The sequence below is a fragment of the Macrobrachium nipponense genome, chromosome 12 (assembly GCF_015104395.2).
Source record: "Macrobrachium nipponense isolate FS-2020 chromosome 12, ASM1510439v2, whole genome shotgun sequence".
Classification (NCBI taxonomy): Eukaryota; Metazoa; Arthropoda; class Malacostraca; order Decapoda; family Palaemonidae; genus Macrobrachium; species Macrobrachium nipponense.
Window position 1 is genome coordinate 53,575,410 of NC_087205.1, and position 19,197 is coordinate 53,594,606.

Consider the following 19,197-nt stretch of genomic DNA (forward strand, 5'->3'; position numbering starts at 1 on the left):
TTGCTCACTTCTGTCGTGAAAATAATACGTTCGCTCTCTCACCCAAACCCACGACTTCGGCCTCGTTCGCTCATGACAAAATTAACAACAAAACGAACGAAGCCACCAAACCAACACGAACCGAACGAAACTATCAAACAACTTACATCGCATTGTTAACCAATTATACAAACCATTCACAAGACAATATTCCTTGGTAACAATGCTTATTACAATTAAATATAAATAAAATTCATTTGTTTTACACAAACCTGCACATTTCCACTTAACGCCATGTAATATAAAGGAACATTTTCCATATACAACATGAACATAGATATTCAATAAAAATTGATTTTCCATGTCGTTATTGTAAGTAACGACAGAGAGAGAGAGAGAGAGAGAGAGAGAGAGAGAGAGAGAGAGAGAGAGAGAGAGAGAGAATTATAGTGATTATTTTCGTTGGAAAATACAAAGAGAGAGAGAGAGAAACTGTGCTAAACTATAAAGGATTCTTATCTTATCATAATATGTGTTTTTTAAAAGCGTTGTAAACTCTTAGCGTCGGAAGCGGCAGCGTCGTAACCTCGGAACAAGCGTCGTAACCCAGGGTGGATTTTTCAATGAATATTTAAGAAAAAGCATCGTAACCTCGGAACGTCATAAGCCGGACCCGTCGTAACCTGGGGACCGCCTGTATAAGCAACTTATTCAGAAAACGTACAAGGGCCCGCCTATGAGGTAATCATCCCTGTGGAGGGCTGTACAAAAAACCAAATTAATGATCGAATAAATGAACGAAAGAGAGTTTTGAATAGTCTTCCCCTCTTGGGTAAGGCAGTCCGAAGTGGTGTGCTGTATGTCCTTGTTGTTTTTAAGAATTACCAGGGCACCTTTCTAACCTATGTATATGGTGACAGACTGAGTCTTTATGCTTAGACTTTTCTAACCTAGCCTTAACGTATAGTTGGGAAATCATTTGATTAGCTGTATCTCACTTGGCCTTTGGTAGGATGGGGATATCCCACTTTGGTAATCTTTCGTTCCATAATGGTAGTGGAATCTTAGGATTCATCTCTAATTGATGAGAAGTTCTTGCTTCCACCCCTCCAGTCTAAGGTGGAAATCAGTATGTAATGAAATACTGCTTTGCCACTGCACTCTTTTCAGTACTATGTGAAAAATCTGTTCCTGGAATCTGTGTTTTAATCTTTCATTAGTATTGATTAGAACAAGAAAGAGTTTCCTGAAACTTAATTTAGGCTTCATATAGGGTTCAAACAGACCATCGCCCTTTCAAAGGAGATTAATTCTCATTTTGTAACAGGCTGCTTAATAAACCAAACAAAAACTTCTTTCATTTTCTTCTGAAGATTGAAAAAGAATCCCACAAAATTACTGTGTATAACTTGTTTACTTAAAAATATTTACATTTTATTTTACTCAACACATGAGTACTTTCAGACCCTATCTTTGGCCTTTTCTCAAGAGATGTGTAGGTTGTCAGCTTGGGTCAAGCCCCAGAAGACTGCTGGGTCTTGACCCAGGCTGACAACCTACACATCTCTTGAGAAAGGGCCACAGATGGGGCCTGAAAGTACTAGAGTGTTGAGTAAAATAAAATGTAAATATTTATAAGTAAACACATTGTACACAGTAATTTTGTGGGTTTCTTTTTCAAGGCCACTTAATGTTTAGGATGTCACTCTGAAGTTTACAAACACTTCTCTGGGACCTCTAGTGGATACCCATCAAGTCTTGTTGTCGCCTGAGCTTTGTTTTGAAGAAGGCCAGTCTCTTGTCTGATATATCTAAGCATGGTGTAATCCTTGGGGGTGGAAATGGAAAGACTGTTCCATTCTATCCCTATTCCTGCTTTGAGAGCATTATCTTGGTCAAAGTACACTGAAGTTAGGCTGGGTACAAGTGATAAGTACATTTGGGCATCCTCTCCTTGGTGAGAGAGAGGCGTCTCCCTCATCTTCTCTCTCATAACAATGGGGAGGGGAGACATCGTAGAGATTAGCCAGGACTAAACTGCCTTCCAACATAAAGTTAGTATAGGAAACGTCATAGCTCTTCTAGTCTTTTATTATGAGAATACCCTTTCTCATTTGGTAGCAGGTTTCTGGAGTCATGACTTCCCCTGCTTGCATGGCAATCCAATTTGTTGTGGGGACTAATCTCCCTCCAAAGTAATAAATCTCTTATATTTAAGGCAGTGGATTGTACATCCATGAACAAATAAGTTTTTAATCATTTGTATTTGCTGTAGGTATACAAACGAGAGCCTTTTGTATTCTTTCCCACTTCAACCACTTCTCTCAGCCCCTGCAGCTAAAGGGAAAGTTACTTCAAAAGTCAGTGTCTGTAAGGGTTACTTCCCCACTCACTTCCCATCACCACCATTTAACCAGGTCTGGTAACCACTTGGGTAACCCTTAAGAGCTGGGCTAAAAAGACAATATGCAGCGCCTCAGACTGGGCAAACTTTGAGGTCAGCCAATTTGAGAAATGGGCAAACATTTAGGTCAGCCAATTTAAGAAAAAATGCATCAGTGGAAACTGGAAGACATACAAATGCACAAAGCATAAGAAAAAAAAATTCTCCCTACCGTCCACAGGAATTTGAAAGGGACAAGTATTTACAACCCCTTTTTTGTCCTCTTTTATAAGACAATCATAAGTTTGACCAAGTTATATGTTTTTATTAATAATGTTATTTTATTTTGTGTAAAATTATAATTACAGCTCACACAGTATCATAACAGATAAGAACTAAAATCAGTAACAAATTCTGAGTAAATTTATTGTAAAATAGTATAGTAAATTTACTGAGTTCGAAGATGCAGTAACTTGGTTTTTTAACATTTCTTTGCAAAATTACAATTATAACTGACATGCTATCATAAAAGATAAGAACTAAAACCAACAGCAACCCCTGGTTATATATATGAGCAAATAAAAAGACATCATGTGAGAAAGAGAAGCACAACATGCCTTCTTAAAGTCAAGATCACAACTGACTCATGAGCCGTCTACATTCGTCAATCTGAGCCAGTCTGAAAGTTGCCGTTATTGAATTTATGGGCTACAGAAGCAATGGAACCTCTTTCCCCCCCCTGATTCCTCCAAATCGATGGCATGTAATATTGATGCTCACTATGAGTGAATCTGTTCACCACTCAAAATCTGTTATTGTTACTCATATGGTATCCATCCATTAAGGGTTAACTACCTTTTTACCAAATTTTGACTGGTTTTGAGTTGGGACTGAAATAAAGATACAACTGTATAAAAGGCTTTGGTTTGTATACCTAGGAAAAATACAAATTGTTATTAAAATATTTGTTATATTTTATAAAAAGGAATTGCAGGTTGTTTTATTTTATATTAATACACATTACAGGTACACAATTCTTTACCAAATATTCTACAAACCAAAAAGCTCTAAAAACTGAAAACATTTTGTGTAGAGTAGAGCATCACTTCATAAGATAGGTAGTTTGGCTTGCTAAAGGCTGACCTGATTCATTTGGGTGTGTTCTGCTTTGAGATCATTTTTCTTACTAAATCTCAAGAACTGACCTTAGAAATCCAAAGATTAACAAAAAATCCCAAGATATATAATAAAATAATCCTTAGTCCTAAATAATCTCTCTCTCTCTCTCTCTCTCTCTCTCTCCTTCCTATAGAAATGCTTAAAACTGCATATTTTGTTGGTTCAAACCTGTTTTTTTTAGTGTTATCGCCAAAAGTGTATTTAATCATGAAGTTTATATAAAAATTCAGTAATATGTGGATATTTCTCATATAAAAATACACAAATTTCCAGCGAATGATGGGTACACACAGCTAGACCATAGAGAAATCCGCGAATCCAGAGTCTTCGAATAGCAGGGGTCAACTAGTACATATGCACACAATGAGTGTGTTCATAATGGTTTTAAAAATGTGCAGTACAGTTATTACATCTTTGGAAGACAAAAAAAAAAATTATTTTTTGTCAGACACACGAACCAAAAGGGTGGGTGGTGACCAGCATGTATACACAAATGAATTAACATTCCTCGAGAGATTAAAGAGATTAATTTGTTTTGAAGGTATGTCAAGCAGCATTGGTAAATATCCTCTGAAGCAAAAAAAAATGTTTTAATTGCAGAAGAATGTCTGAACCAACAATTTTTGGACTCAAAATTAGTGAGAAGGAATTCATTCTATTCTTCATGTAATAATCAGTAAAATACATACACTATTAAAAAATAAATAATGTATTCAAGAAATACACATAAGTCATCATCAACTTCATATGAGCAAAACTTTCTTTCTCAGACAGATTACAGCTGAAACCTGATTGGTTGGCTGGTTGCCATGGAGATCTGTTATCCAGTGACTGCCATCTACTTCTGTTCTATTTATAGACATATGCCATGATGGCATTAAATTTGAGCGTTAAGCCAGGGTCACATATTGGCAATTTCAGACCGTGCAAGTCGTAATGACCGAAATTTGGCTCATTCAAATTACGATTTCATTACTCCAAGTCCACCATAAATGGGCATAAATCGTAACCAAGTCACTGAGTTTGACAACTTTGCACCAGTGATGGCAACTATGCAAGGCTGACATAGTTGCCATCATTCAAAGGTCGCCATGTCATGGCACAACACGCAACAATTTTATAGTGGCCTCTCGACTGATGCATTGGATTAGGCAAGTTGTAACTAGCAATGGCGAGTTACAGCATCCAGCACGAAGTATGTCATGCAATTTGGCAACCATACAGTGTGCAAAGTGAAAGTGCGCAGTGAGTCGGACTTTGTCATGCGTGTCAGAAGCCTATAAAGGCAGCGTCCAAGCCTCTCAGGTCAACTGTTTCTAACTAATGACCACATTGTGACCCCTGCTGCTATTATCAACACTTTGTTAATTCATGATGATGCTCAAGAACATTGTAAAACATTTGTGTTCCTACAAATAATGGATGAAAGTTCAGGCGGAGTCTTCGTCAGAGGAATCCAGTTTAATTATGAAGGAGTTGATGAATTTATCAACAGCAGTGTCTGTTCTTGCGTGTTCACACTGAAACGCTTCATTGTGTATCACGGCTCTACTCCAGTTTCCTTGAGTCACTGAATCAAGTGCTTCATTGAGAAGTTCCCTCTAGTATGCCATTTTGAAATTATTTTTCTTTGGAATTCATTCTTTAACTGGCCCCTGATGAGTTCTATGTGGTTGTAATGGCAATGGTATGGCAGAAGAATGACCACTTGTGTTATTTTTTAGACCAAACTGGCCTTTTAAATGCCTTTGCGGACCACCTGGCAAGGAAGCTAAAGTTTGGTAGCGACGGCCAAAAATTATGCCATATCTCTCTTGTTCTTCTGAAAATAATTATTACTGAAAATATGTCAAGTCAAATATGTATTCGACATTAGCTTTAAATGAATAAATATATTTTTCAAAGATGTCACTTGAGAAGGCTATACCAAGTCAAAACTTTTAAACACAATAATGAGACATTTACTACTGCATGAATTCCTTATCATTCAGCTGACCAGATTATACCTCGATTCAAGGTCTGGGCTGTGTTCACTCAGTCAAAAGAATATTAAAAGCTTATCCCAATCCCTAGAGAGAGAACATTCAAGGGCTTAATTAATTCAAGATTTTCTGTGTTTTTATTTAATTTGAGAACTTCAGATATAGCTAATTATGACAATGAATACAACTTAAACAATAATATATTTGATAATATAAATATTTTTGAATTTTAACTTTTATTCAGGAAATGTAGTTTTCGGTAGTGTATTAGTCACTGTCTCATCCTCAAGGAGTTACTTTTCCATGGTCTAACCAGAGCTCCATGCTGACCAGACGGATGTCAAAGAATTCTTTTTTAGCTGGTCTTGTGTCCAGGCTTTGTGTCGTAATGATGAACATTATAACACGTGATAGTGTACAGGCAGTCCCCGGCTTGCAATCCAAGGTTACGACACTTTTCAATTATATTGATCAGAAATTATTTCCAGGTTTATGGTATATGTTCCAGGGTTATGACGCCTACGATGCCAACCTGATAGAAGAAATGTGATTCCAAAAATCCGAAATAATCAATATTTGAAGGCTTTTTGACGAAAAATGCAATAAAAATGCAGTTTACATAGTTTTTAATGCACCCAAAGCATTAAACGTAAGGTTTTCTTAGGATTTTTGATGATTTTTCAGCTTACAACGATTTAAGACCTCGCGTCTCAAAAACGGAACCCATCGTAAGCCGGGGACTGCCTGTATAAATGGACTCAGGATAAGAGGGCACTTTTTGTTATCCTTAGCGAATGTTAAACCCAGTTACATACGTCAAAAACCCACAAGAAGAAGAATGGCTATGCGTTGTCATGTTTACATACGACCAGAAATAGACCAAGCCACCAATACTTTCTACTGGTTATAAGTAAGTGGAACCTCGACATACGAAAGTCCCAACTTACGAAAAATTCAAATTACGAAAGCAAATACGAAGATTTTTTTGCCTCTGCATACGAAAATAATTCAGGTTACGAAAGGTTGTTACTGTAAATTCCCGAGATTCGCCCGGACCACTGAGAACAATTTTAAAACTTGCGCGCCACCAACTGAGTAGACTTGCCACCATCCTCCTGCTCTCCCATTGGTTCCTGTTGATAGTAACTGCCGTAAGATCCTACTCTCCTATTGGTCAGCATCTCTCCAATCGTGCATTTACGGAAAGGCGTCCTTCGGTCACTCCGTAGCAGCATCGTTATCGTACGCACGCGGAATTTGTTCGTTCACATACGATTTCATTTGTTAACGTAAATTCGTGTTAGTGATTTCGCTTTGTACTTTATTGTGTTGTGTGAGAACTTAATTAGTACATAACTTAATTACGTATAGTCATGGGTCCCAAGAAAGTTGCTGAAGTTCATGGAAAGAAGAGGATGCTTTCTATGGAGACAAAAATGGAGATTATCAAGAAGTATGAGGCTGGCATGCGGTTGAGTGTGATCGCTAAGGAATACGGCCAAAATCCATCGACGATAGGCACCATCCTTAAGCAGAAGGAAGCCATCAAAGCAGCTACACCTCCCAAGGGCGTGACTATTTTGTCCAAGAGGAGCCATGTGCATAATGAGATGGAGAGGCTGCTTCTTGTATGGATAAAAGACAAAGAAATTGCTGGCAATACAATAACCGAGACGGCAATCTTCGACAAGGCCAGCGCTATTTTCGGCGATTTGATTGCCCAGGCTGAAGACGACGGAGGAGAAGGGACATCAACGCCAACCCCAGACTTCAAGGCTTCTTGTGGGTGGTTTGAAAAATTCTGGAAACAGACTGGCATTCGGTGGTGCGGCATGGGGAGGCTGCCAGCTCGGACACGAAAGCAGTCGAAGATGACTGTCAATGAAGGCTACAATTCTCAGCAAGTCTTCAACTGTGATGAGTCTGGCCTTTTTTGGAAAAAATGCCTCGTCGGATGTACTACATCACGGAGGAAGAGCAGAAGCTACTTGGGCATAAGCCAATGAAAGACAGGCTTACGCTTGCACTTTGTTCCAACGCCAGTGCGGATTGTAAGATGAAGCCCCTACTTGTGTATCATTCAGACTCCTCGAGCCTTCAAGGCCCACAAAGTGCTAAAGGAGAAGCTTCCAGTGATGTGGAGGGCTGATGCGAAAGCCTGGGTAACGAGACTTCTGTTCACCGAGTGGGTAAATCTGTGTTTCGGCCTGACAGTGAAGAAATTCTTGGAAGAGAAGCGCCTCCCTCTGAAATGTCTGCTTTGTTGGACAATGCCCCCGCTCACCCTCCTGGCCTCGAGGGAGATATCCTAGTGGAGTATTCTTTTTGAGATATCCTAGTGGAGTATTCTTTTATCAAGTTTCTTTATTTTCAAGAGATGTTTCGACATCACTGATACCACAAACCTCATCTTGCGTGAATTTTGGAAGGAGCATTTTGATATCGTCTTGTGCATCCGAGTCATCGATCAAGCTTGGCGAACCTTGAATTCTTTGTGGAGGAAACTCTGGCCTGATGCCGTATCCGCCGGAGAATTCGAGGGATTCAACGTGGGCGAAGCTGGTGCATAATCAGAAACAGTTGACGATCCTGAAACTGTTTCACAACCAGATCTTGATGAGATCGTTGCACTCAGCAAGTCCATGGGGCTGGTCGTCGACGAGGACGACATCAATAACCTTCTCGAGGAGCACCAAGAGGAGCTTTGATGGATGACCTGAAGGAGTTGGAGGCCATGCAACAACGTCCTTCAAGAAGAGTTCTCTAGCAGCGGCGAGGAGGAGGAGGAGGACCCTATGACAACGGCAGAAATTAAGGATGCTCTAGCTGCTTTTCGTAAAGTGCAATCATTTGTAGAAAAGAGACCCCGAAAAGGCTTACACAGGTCATATGCTTGTACAGTTCGATGACGTTTGCATGAGTCGTTTCAGGAACATTGTGAAAAGCAGGCAGAAGCAATCTTCCTTGGATAGTTATTTTTTAAAGAGGCCTTTAGTAGGAGTAAGCAAACAGGAAGATCCAAGTGATACGAAAAAACAGAAAGTTGAAATTGGTGAAGAAATTGAAATTTGGTAAAAAAAACGTAAAGTATAAAAAAGTAAAAAATTTAAAAATAAAAAAAGAAAAAAAATTTAATTTTGAGTTTTTTGTAAAGTTAAGTGTTAACATTTTCTGTTATTTGTTAATGTGTTTCGTAAAGTTTAGTGTTAATGTTTTCTGCCATTTTTTAATGTTTTCGTAAAGTTAAGTGTTCATGTTTTCTGCCATTTGTCCTCCTCTGTCACCACTTTCGGAGATCGCCTCACTCGAAAGGTAAGGTTCCACATTTTACTACATATGTATGTACATACAGTATTTCTGGGCTCAGCCCGTGTCGCTTTGTGAAATATCACTTCAGTTCATATTTCTAAGGTAAATAATGCTAACATTACCAGAGAAAAATAAAAGAGGGGGATGTCAGAGTATCCTGACTCGCTCACCCTAAATAAAAAGATGGTGTCGATATGGTACTGGGGCTAGTGAAACCACTACCACGGACCTCTTGTCATTTAGACCTCTCCTCCGCCAAAATCCCCTTGCTAGAGAGAGCTGGTACACAGCCCGCGTCAGCAACTACTACTACTTGCTCCCCCACGCCAACACCAGCGCCTCTAGTGGCCATCCTTTCCGTTAGCAGCATCCTGCACGCACATGTTTTTCTCATCTTGTAATTTTGTGCTTTCGCTTTGGGATTTTTCTCCAATATGGAACTCCAAGCCATCGCCGCAGCTAAGTTAAGTACTGCCTAAGTGTTTCACGTAATTTTAGCCAGTCAGGACCCGTTTTACAGCCGTTTTTTAGGTATTATAACGGTGCCTCCCGCGACATGGCTTCAGGCTCGCCATACCGGCTCGCCACGTGTGATTCATTACTAGCTCCTTCGGTCTTCTATACCGTGGTAGCTACATCCGTGCAGTATTTATGATTAATTATACATGTGGTGCAAGATGTGCTATTTGTATTTATATTTTATTGTATTTTATTTTGGGAATCTTATGCCTTTATGTCTTAGCTCAGTGTTCATGCATGCATGTGCCTTTGTCTAGGTCTGTTAGGCATGTGGGGTCGTGTGCCCCTCTCTCTCTTTTAGTCCTAACACCCTGGCCGTTGCCCTCCGTTTCTACGTATCGGCAGAGGCCAGCTCCCGAGTAGTTGGGCTTTCTACCTTCCAGGTAGAGTAGCCTAGCTTCTCTAGGACGTTTCTTTGCCTTTGCCTTTTGATTCCCTTCCTTTCTATTCTGATAAGGTGTTTTATTTATATTGCATGTTAGAGACGGTTTGGGCTAGCCTAGGCTATCTCAGTTCGCCTGGTCTATCCGTCTGTGTGGTCCTACCACATTCGCGGTGGGCCAGACGATCGCCACCAGCCACCAGCTCAGTCCCCCTACCTGCTTACCTCCCCCAGAGGGGGGGGGGGAGGCAGGTCTCGCTCGCTCACGGTTGCCACGGCAACCATCCGGGCTCTCCTCCCCTCTTCCTCTCTCCCCAGAGAGGATACGGGAATCACGGGGGGATTCCTGAGTCTGGCTTTTCATACCGTTCTCTCCCAGGGTTCCATGGGGGGGGTCTCTTGTGCGCTCGGGTTGGGTTGGCCACCTCGCCCGCTCGTACTTGGTCTCCCTCGGGTCCCTCCTCAGCTTTCTCCTACCCCGGTCACCCCGGCCTACCCACCGCGCCTGCGGCGGGCCCAACTGGCTCCGCCAGTTCCTTGGGGGGTGACGGAGAGTAGCTCTTCTACATGCATCTATATATATAATAATTATTTGTTTATTATTTGTATTATCTTTATGTTTGTCTATTCCGCCAGACCGGCAAAGTGCCCGCTCACCATCCGGGTTCTCCTCCTGCCTGCGGAATTTTTATACGGCGGAGCTGAGCTCCACCTACCCTTATTATTTCTTATCCGGATTAACCCTCTCATGTTCCTCCGCCGTCCTCGTACTCCTCTTGCCTGTGTATAGACTGGTAGCTAGTTTGGTGAAACTCCTTACTCCGGTGCCCCGGAACTATCTGACTAGTATACCAGGTCTTACGGACTTATCTCTACTGGAGAACAGGAGAGGGCTAATTCCAAAAACTTTTTCACTCCGGGATGCAAAGAAGTATTATATCTCTTAACGGGCTAGTCCTGTTAGTAACTGCCGATACTCATGTATCTGTCCACTTACAGGCTACCAACTGCCAGGAACCCGGCTGCAATGCCATATTGCAGGACCCCTGTGGCCACGAGGTCTGCTGGACTCACGCCCCTTGTGCCATCATCCATGGTGACATGGTGGTATGGCATCACGAAGCCTGCTCCATCTGCTATGATTTGGTGGATCAGTTTTCCTCCGGCGTAAGTATATACCGGAGTACTTTGCTTATAACTGGTTATTCAAGCAATTCTGTAAGAGATATAAACATTGTTTAGTTTTAAATATTTAATCATATAACTTTGGGGATTCGTTGTAAGGATTACAATGACCCTCTCTTTCAGGCTGCCGCCGTGAAAGACGCCGCATCAGCTACCCTGAAGGCCTGGGTCGGCGGGTTCGGGAAGAACACGTCCAAGGGGCAGCCATACATCCTGGACAAGAGTATGGCTGTCCGCCTCTTCCCGGGCGGGAAATCAACCGTATATGTCGTCCCGGCAGCGGCGGCTCCATACATCACCGCCATTCAGCAGCAGGTGGCGCAGGCACTGGTGGCCCAGGGCAACCCGGAGATCGTCGAAGAAGTGGCTACCCTGGACCTAAACTTAGAGCCAAGGTAACTTGTTAGTTGAGGTAGGTTTGTTGGGGGCTCAAGGCTTCCCTTGAGTCCGTCTGGATCGTCTTCTCCTAATTTCTCTTCTACTTCCTTCCAAGGCTTTTCGGAAAGTGATGTTCCGGTCAGGTCGAAATCCACTTCTGCTATCCCTAAAGTGAAAGGGAAGAGTGAGTTGAAGACCCTAGAGAAGACGTCGTCTAAGAAGACCACGTCTTCCACATCTCATAAGTCTCCGGCTCACCACCCCGGAGCAGAGAAATCGAAGTCCTCTTCGACTTCATATTCTAAAGGGTCCAGAGGCAAGTTCTCTAAGGATAAGGCCCATGCTTCTACAGAGCCTGAGCCTTCAACATCCACCGGAACACGTCCTAAGACTCCCATGACTATCAGGGACCCTAGTCCCTTCGACACAGAGGCATTTACTGCTAATATAATGCAGCAAATGGGAAACTTGGTCGATAACCTAGTTAACGTCAAGTTTGAACAGATGTTTTCACACATCTCCACCTCGTTCGAGGAGTCTGGTCTGTCAATCCGCAGTATTTCGGAGAGACTGACAAATCAGGAGAATCTGATGGTGGGCCTCAGGGAGAATCCCGCTGCAGTTCTCCCACAGTCAGGTGTGGCGGCACAACCCATGCCAGACTATGATTCTCTTCCTCCCTTCACGGCTAGTAATCCATGGAGGGTTGCAGCTTATACCCCCTTTAAGGATGGCATGTTGACCTTGCCGGATTGTGGTACTCGAAGAATAGAAGACTTCGAGTTCCACCCCGCCAACCTTCAACTATCATTTATGGGCTATGCTCGTCTAACAGAGACAGCAATGAGAAGGGAGGATAGGATCCCAAAAGAAACGGTAATTTATAGCCGGGATCAAGCTCAAAGGGAGTGGATCAGGAGCCTAGAAGATTGGGACTGTATAAATACCAAACTTCAGGCTTTCGAAAGCCCCTTTACCATCTTTGTGGCAGAGGAAGAAACTCCCATCCCCTTCACCACATAGCTAGCAGAGTTGACTCTAGGCTGCCATGAAAGACGAGCCTATGCCCCAACTTAGGGAGACGGAGCCAACATCACTTCTTCTTCCAGGGACCGAAGACCTTTGGGCAGATCTCCCGGCTACCTTCACCGTAGAGAAGCTCAAACCAGATTGCGCAGTTGCACAATTTGGCGAGAGACTTCCTAGGCTTTCGGATAACCTTATCCAAGCAGAATTTGATGCTAGGACTAAGTTAGGGAGGACCTTGAACGCCCTAGTGATGACGGAGGTTGCCGTGGTGACATTCGGGACGGAACCTCTCTTTAAACTTCTAGCCAAAGCACAGACACACACCGTTCAGTGTGATCTGTACGACTTTGTCATGGCAAGACACAACTGCAGAAAACATGTACTGCAGGAGGCCATGATCCGTCATGAGCTGAATAAACTACTGGCGTCTTCAATCTGGGGCGCTGACCTCTTCCCAGATGCTGTAGTGAATGAGGTCCAGCACGAAGCTACAAGGCTTAACCAAAGCCTTAAGGTCCGCTGGGGCCTGACATCCAAGAGGAAGCCCGAACCTACTTCCTCAGCTTCAAAGAAGCTGAAAAAGCCTAGAAAGTTCCCACCTTTCCAGGCTGCTCAGCAACAGCAGGTGGTACAAGCCGTGCCGATGTCCCAAGTGGTTCAGCCGTCAACGTCTAAGAACCAATCTCAGCCAATACTGCTACTGACCTCTCAAAACCAGCCCTCGACCTCGTACACAGTATCTCCGGCCTTCAATCCAGTCTTTGAAGGCCAGGCGTTCCAAGCCTTTAATAGGTTTGGAAGAGGAAGCAGGGCTAGAGGTGCATTTCGCCAGAGGTGGCAGAAGGGCACCTAGCAGGGGCAAACACTTCCGAGGAGGACGTGGATCACGCCCTGCCCCAAGTCAGTGAGAACCCTCAGGTAGGAGGGAGGCTGTTTCTCTACCGTCACAGGTGGGGGTTCAGCAGTTGGGCACAGTGCATTGTGTCCAAAGGACTGGGATGGAGTTGGAACAAAGGTCCCCCTCCATCCAAGACCTTCCTTCAAGAACCAACAAAGGAATTAACGGAGTATGCACAAGAACTCCTTCAGAAAGGGGTAGTATCAAGAGTCAGACATATAAAGTTTCAAGGGCGCTTGTTCAGCGTGCCAAAGAAAGGCTCAACCAAACGAAGAATAATCTTAAACTTGTCCCGTCTAAACTTATTCATTCGTTGCAACAAGTTCAAAATGCTGACTATCTCGCAGGTGCGGACCTTACTTCCCCGTGGGGCCGTCACCACCTCTATCGATCTTACAGACGCATACTATCATATCCCAGTTGCAAGACACTTCCGCTCATACCTAGGATTCAAGCTGGGAAACCAGGCATTCTCCTTCAAAGTGATGCCCTTCGGGTTGAACGTAGCCCCAGGGTGTTCACGAAGATAGCGGAATCAGTAGTTCAACAACTAAGATCCCAGGGGATAATGGTAGTAGCATATCTGGACGATTGGCTCGTTTGGGCAACAACCGTCGAAGAATGCCTCAAAGCCACGAGAATAGTAGTACAGTTTCTGGAACATCTGGGGTTCCAAATAAACAAGGCCATGTCCAGGCTAACACCGGAATCTCGCTTTCAATGGCTCGGCATTCAATGGGATCTGAACTCCCACACTCTGTCAATTCCGTTGGCCAAAAGGAAGGAAATAGCCAAAGCAACAAGGCAATTCCTCAAATGCAAACTAACATCAAGGAGAAACCAGGAAAGGATCCTGGGCTCTCTCCAGTTTGCGTCAGTTACGGACACTCTGTTAAAAGCGAAGTTGAAAGATATAAATCGAGTATGGCGCTCAAGAGCAAACAACAAATCTCAGGACAAGTTGTCAGCCATCCCGCCGATTCTCTGCAAACGACTCCGCCCCTGGGCGGAGGTTAAGAACCTGTCCAAGTCGGTCCCTCTTCAATTTCCCCCTGCGGCGTTGGTTATCCACACGGACGCTTCTCTAAGCGGGTGGGGAGGATACTCCCAATTCAGGAAAGTACAAGGGACTTGGTCACCTCCAGTTCCGCCGGTTCAACATAAATGTATTAGAAGCTATGGCAGTATTCCTCACATTGAAGAGGCTTCTACCAGCCAAGAAATCCCACATCAAGCTGGTATTGGACAGCGCAGTAGTAGTACACTGCATCAACAGGGGAGGATCCAAATCAAGTCATGTGAACCACGTCATGATAGCCATTTTCTCACCAGCAGCCAAGTACAAATGGCATCTATCCTCCACTCATCTGGCGGAGTATGAATCGTTGATAGCAGACGCCCTGTCTCGTTGAGTTCCTCTAGAATCGGAGTGGTCTCTGGACAAGCGCTCATTCCAGTGGATATGCCAAAAGGTCCCAGGCCTCCAGGTGGATCTTTTCGCATCACAATTAAACTACAAGCTCCCTTGCTATGTGGCCCCCAACCTGGACCCTCTGGCTTATGCCACAGACGCCATGTCCATAGATTGGAATCAGTGGAAGAAGATATACATCTTTCCTCCAGTGAATCTTCTATTGAAAGTCCTGAACAAGCTCAGGTCTTTCAAGGGACAATTTGCTCTAGTAGCCCCGGACTGGCCGAAGAGCAATTGGTTCCCCCTTCTTCTGGAATTGGGTCTCCGGCCTCAACGGATTCCCAATCCCAAACTGTCTCAATCAGTACAAATGAGGACTGTGTTCGCTTCCTCAGGAATTCTCAAAACCTTAACTTTATGGACTTCATGAAGTTCGCGGCTAAAAGAGATGCAGATATTGATCCTCAGAATATCCTTTTCTTAGAATCGGATAAAAGAGAATCAACGTTGCGTCAGTATGACGCAGCAGTTAAAAAACTAGCAAATTTCCTGAAGGAAACGGATTCTCGAACCATGACTACTAATCTGGCTATATCCTTCTTCAGATCCTTATTTGAAAAAGGTCTAGCAGCTAGTACTATTACGATCAATAAGTCAGCTTTAAAGAAAATCTTCCAGTTTGGCTTTAAGATAGACTTAACAGACTTATTTTTCGTCTATTCCTAAAGCTTGTGCTAGGCTCAGACCATCAGAGAGACCTAGCTCAATCTCATGGTTCTTAAATGATGTTCTCAAACTGGCTTCAGATACTGACAACGATTCATGTAACTATATACCACTCTTAAGGAAAACATTATTCCTGCTGAGCCTGGCCTCAGGAGCCAGGATATCTGAACTGTCGGCTCTATCCAGAGACTCTGGCCATATTGAATTTCTCCCTTCTGGAGAAGTTCTTCTATCCCCAGATCGTAGTTTTTTGGCCAAAAATGAGGACCCCTTAATGAGGTGGGCTCCTTGGAAGATCCTCCCTCTTCCTCAAGACCCTTCTCTATGTCCAGTGACAACCTTACGAGCCTATTTGTCCAGGACATCTTCTAGGTCCTCAGGTCCCCTTTTTATAAGGGAAAAAGGTGGCACCATTTCCTTAAAAGGAATTAGGCAACAAATCCTATATTTTATCAAACAAGCCAACCCTGATTCATTCCCTAAAGCCCATGACATCAGGGCAGTAGCCACCTCAATTAATTATTTCCAACTTATGAATTTTGATGATCTAAAGAAATATACAGGCTGGAAGTCGCCGACAGTTTTCAAACGTCACTACCTGAAATCCTTGGAATCTCTTAAATTTCCAGCAGTGGCAGCAGGAAACACAGTTTCTCCTGACACTGTCTAAGTAGTTTTAGTCATAGATCCAGATCTCCTTTCTACCTGCCTCACTAACATTTTTCCTGTGATCCTGCCACCAGGCTCGACCCTGTTTGAGCCTTAGCTGCCAAAAGGCTATATTGTGATGTTTTCCCTTATTTTTATGCTAGGGTTACTCACAACTCTATATGTATTGCCAAAAGGCTAAATCGTGAGGTTTTCCCTTATTTTTATGCTAGGGTGCCTCACATCTGTATATATTGTATTATTCTAGTTTTAAGTTATCATAAGTTAGCATAAGTATAATGTTAAGTCCTATTACTTATTTTAAGGCTAACATAAATCACTATGAATTAGTTTTAAGTATATGTAACTTTGTAACATTTAAGCTAGATTATACTCATATTATGTCTTTTCGTGTTTTCTTATTACCTCTTACTGTTACCTCTTCTCCAAGCTTGTGGCTAATTCTCTGGTACTATTTCACAAAGCGACACGGGCTGAGCCCAGAAAAGGGATTTTGACGAAGGAAAAATATATTTCTGGGCAAGGGCCTGTGTCGCCCAGTGAAATCCCCCTGTTTTCTCTCCCTTCCGCCCTTGTGCCCAAAGCTTGGTTCTTCTAAACATCAAGGATGGCCACTAGAGGCGCTGGTGTTGGCGTGGGGGAGCAACTAGTAGTAGCTGCTGGCGCGGGCTGTGTACCAGCTCTCTCTAGCAGGGGGATTTTGGCAGAGGAGAGGTCTAAATGACAAGAGGTCCGTGGTAGTGGTTTCACTCGCCCCAGTACCATACCGACACCCTCTTTTTATATAGGGTGAGCGAGTCAGGATACTCTGACATCCCCCTCTTTTATTTTTCTCTGGTAATGTTAGCATTATTTACCTTAGAAATATGAACTGAAGGGATATTTCACTGGGCGACACGGGCCCTTGCCCAGAAATAGATTTTTCCTTCGTCAAAATCCCTTTTCTTGTACCATGTACACTAATACACTTCATTTACAGGTATATAGTACGTATTAGTAGTATATGTAGTTTACGTTAGGTATTGAATGGTCCAAATTCTTGTATTTCATTGTTTGTTGGTCAATTTAGCTTTATTATAAAATTTACTGGGGTGCTTTTGTAGGGCTTGGAACGAATTAGGCAATTTACATGTAGAATGTGGTTCAAGATACGAAAAAATTGGTTATGAAGGCCACTTTGGAACGGGTTAATTTCGTATCCTAAGGCACTACTAGTTATTTCTTCATGAAAACAAGAATTTAACAAGTTTAACTTTTACATAATGGTATGAAAAATCCCACACAGGGTGTTGTAGTGATCAAATGTATGACTACAAACTGATGACAACTTAGTGACAATTAAGAACAACTCACTCCAAGATCTGATACGATGAAATGTATTTTATGGTTTTACTTATCGTTAAAATTTACAAGTTGAATTCATCTTATGAATTTTAATGATTAGTTAGACTATAAAATATATTTCATCATATCGATCTTGGAGAGGGTTGTTCTTTATTGTCACTAAGTTGTCATCAGTTTGCAGTCATACATTTGATCACTACGACACACTGTGTGAAATTTTTTATACCATTATGTTAAAGGTAAAATTATTGTTAAATTCTTGTTCTTAAGAATAAATGATTATATAGAAATAGTTATATAAAGAAAATTATTAAGTAATTGTTGCCATCAGCAGTCAAATAATCACAATCATGGTAACATTCAAATATGTATATTTTTGTATTTTACCTAATGTTTTTGTTGAAAATAATATGTAAGTGAGCATATGGTCTTAATTTTCTCACTATTTTATTATTGATGATGTTAATTATCCCAAATTCATTTAACATGATATTAATGTTAGCTATTTAATGAATGAATAAATATAATGAAAAAACATGAAAAAAAGGAAAGAAATGCTTTGGCCGCAATAGTGAGGTTTAATTATGTTAAAGAAAAATTCCAAAAACCAAAACACATCTAACCCCAAGGATTTTAGATAAAGGATTGTGTACCTGTAATCTGCTAAATGTGACATAAGATAGTCAATGTTGTTTTTTTTAGGTGTTGGAAGTTAAATGATTTAATACATTTATCATCTGTAAAGAAAACAAAAATAATGATTTCTTTTAGAATGAATATTGTATTTGGTGAATTTAGTGAAACTGGGTATCTTTAAATTGGCCTCAGAAGTGGCATTTAATTTATGTATGTTGCCGTAATCATCATAATGATTAACTAGCTTGATTTTCATTGTCAGTTGTAATATATATTTAGATTAATAGAGAATTTAAAGTTACTATTCTTCTTGATCTATTCTCCCAGACATTGCAAGCACACCGTCTCATCCTTGCCATGTCATCTCCTGTCTTTGAGGCAATGTTCTTCGGTGGAATGGCTGAAAAAGGTGACAAACCAGTTGAAATATTGGATGTTCAGCCACAAGCTTTTAAGGCACTGTTGCAGTGAGTATTATTATTGCAATTTGTTCCCACACAAATACAAACTTTTGGTCTTTACATAGGATAGTGCTTGCAAATGTGAGCTGAAACGGTCATTAACTTTCAAACAAGGTAGTTACTGATGATAGGGGGGAAGCCCCTACCCACACGCCGGTCTCCACCCCACTTTGCTTATGACTGCTGTTTTGTGAAGGCATCTGATATTCTGTCTGCCTAGCTTCTGTTCTGTTTTTTTTTTTTCAAATTTTTCTGTTGCTTGTTTGTTCTTTATGTAAGTGTTTGTTTGCCTCATATATTGATAATGTAAACCCCTGATTTACCTCAGCTGAAGGAGTGGAAACCATGTGTTATGAGGCATTGCTCAGGAATGAATAAACCTCTTACTCTTTGTACGTTTTGCAGAAAGCATAATACAACCATGTAGTGAGTGTTGTGTCCAGCCATCCAAACAGTGGGTGCAGTTTAACCAGAAAAAGAAGAGATGTAGAAGAAGTTTCCCGTTGTCATTGGAGTGCAATACTCCATCGGTAGCAGCAAGGATTCTCTCTGGAACCTTCTTACCCTTGACCAAGCTTCCTTCTGTTGTTGCTACTCCTTATGAAGCAGTTTCTCCTTTGCTGTCTCCTACTGCTTCGTTAGGAGAGAGTTGCCTCAGAAGGGGGCCGGCGATTACTCGACATGACTCCCCTCTGGTGGTCTCCATTCACTTGGAGGTTATTCC

At 42.1% G+C, this 19,197-nt stretch overlaps 1 protein-coding gene across 6 annotated transcripts in view; it reads left to right on the forward strand.

Annotated features, from left to right (window-relative positions):
- The window catches only part of LOC135224543 (BTB/POZ domain-containing protein 2-like), a 393,635-nt gene that overhangs the window by 115,264 nt on the left and 259,174 nt on the right, over window positions 1-19,197 (forward strand). For all 6 annotated transcript variants that reach the window (XM_064263621.1, XM_064263623.1, XM_064263626.1 and 3 more), the window contains one exon: window positions 18,340-18,479. In XM_064263621.1, coding sequence (XP_064119691.1) covers window positions 18,340-18,479 — 140 coding nt within the window. The remainder of the gene's footprint in view (window positions 1-18,339; window positions 18,480-19,197) is intronic.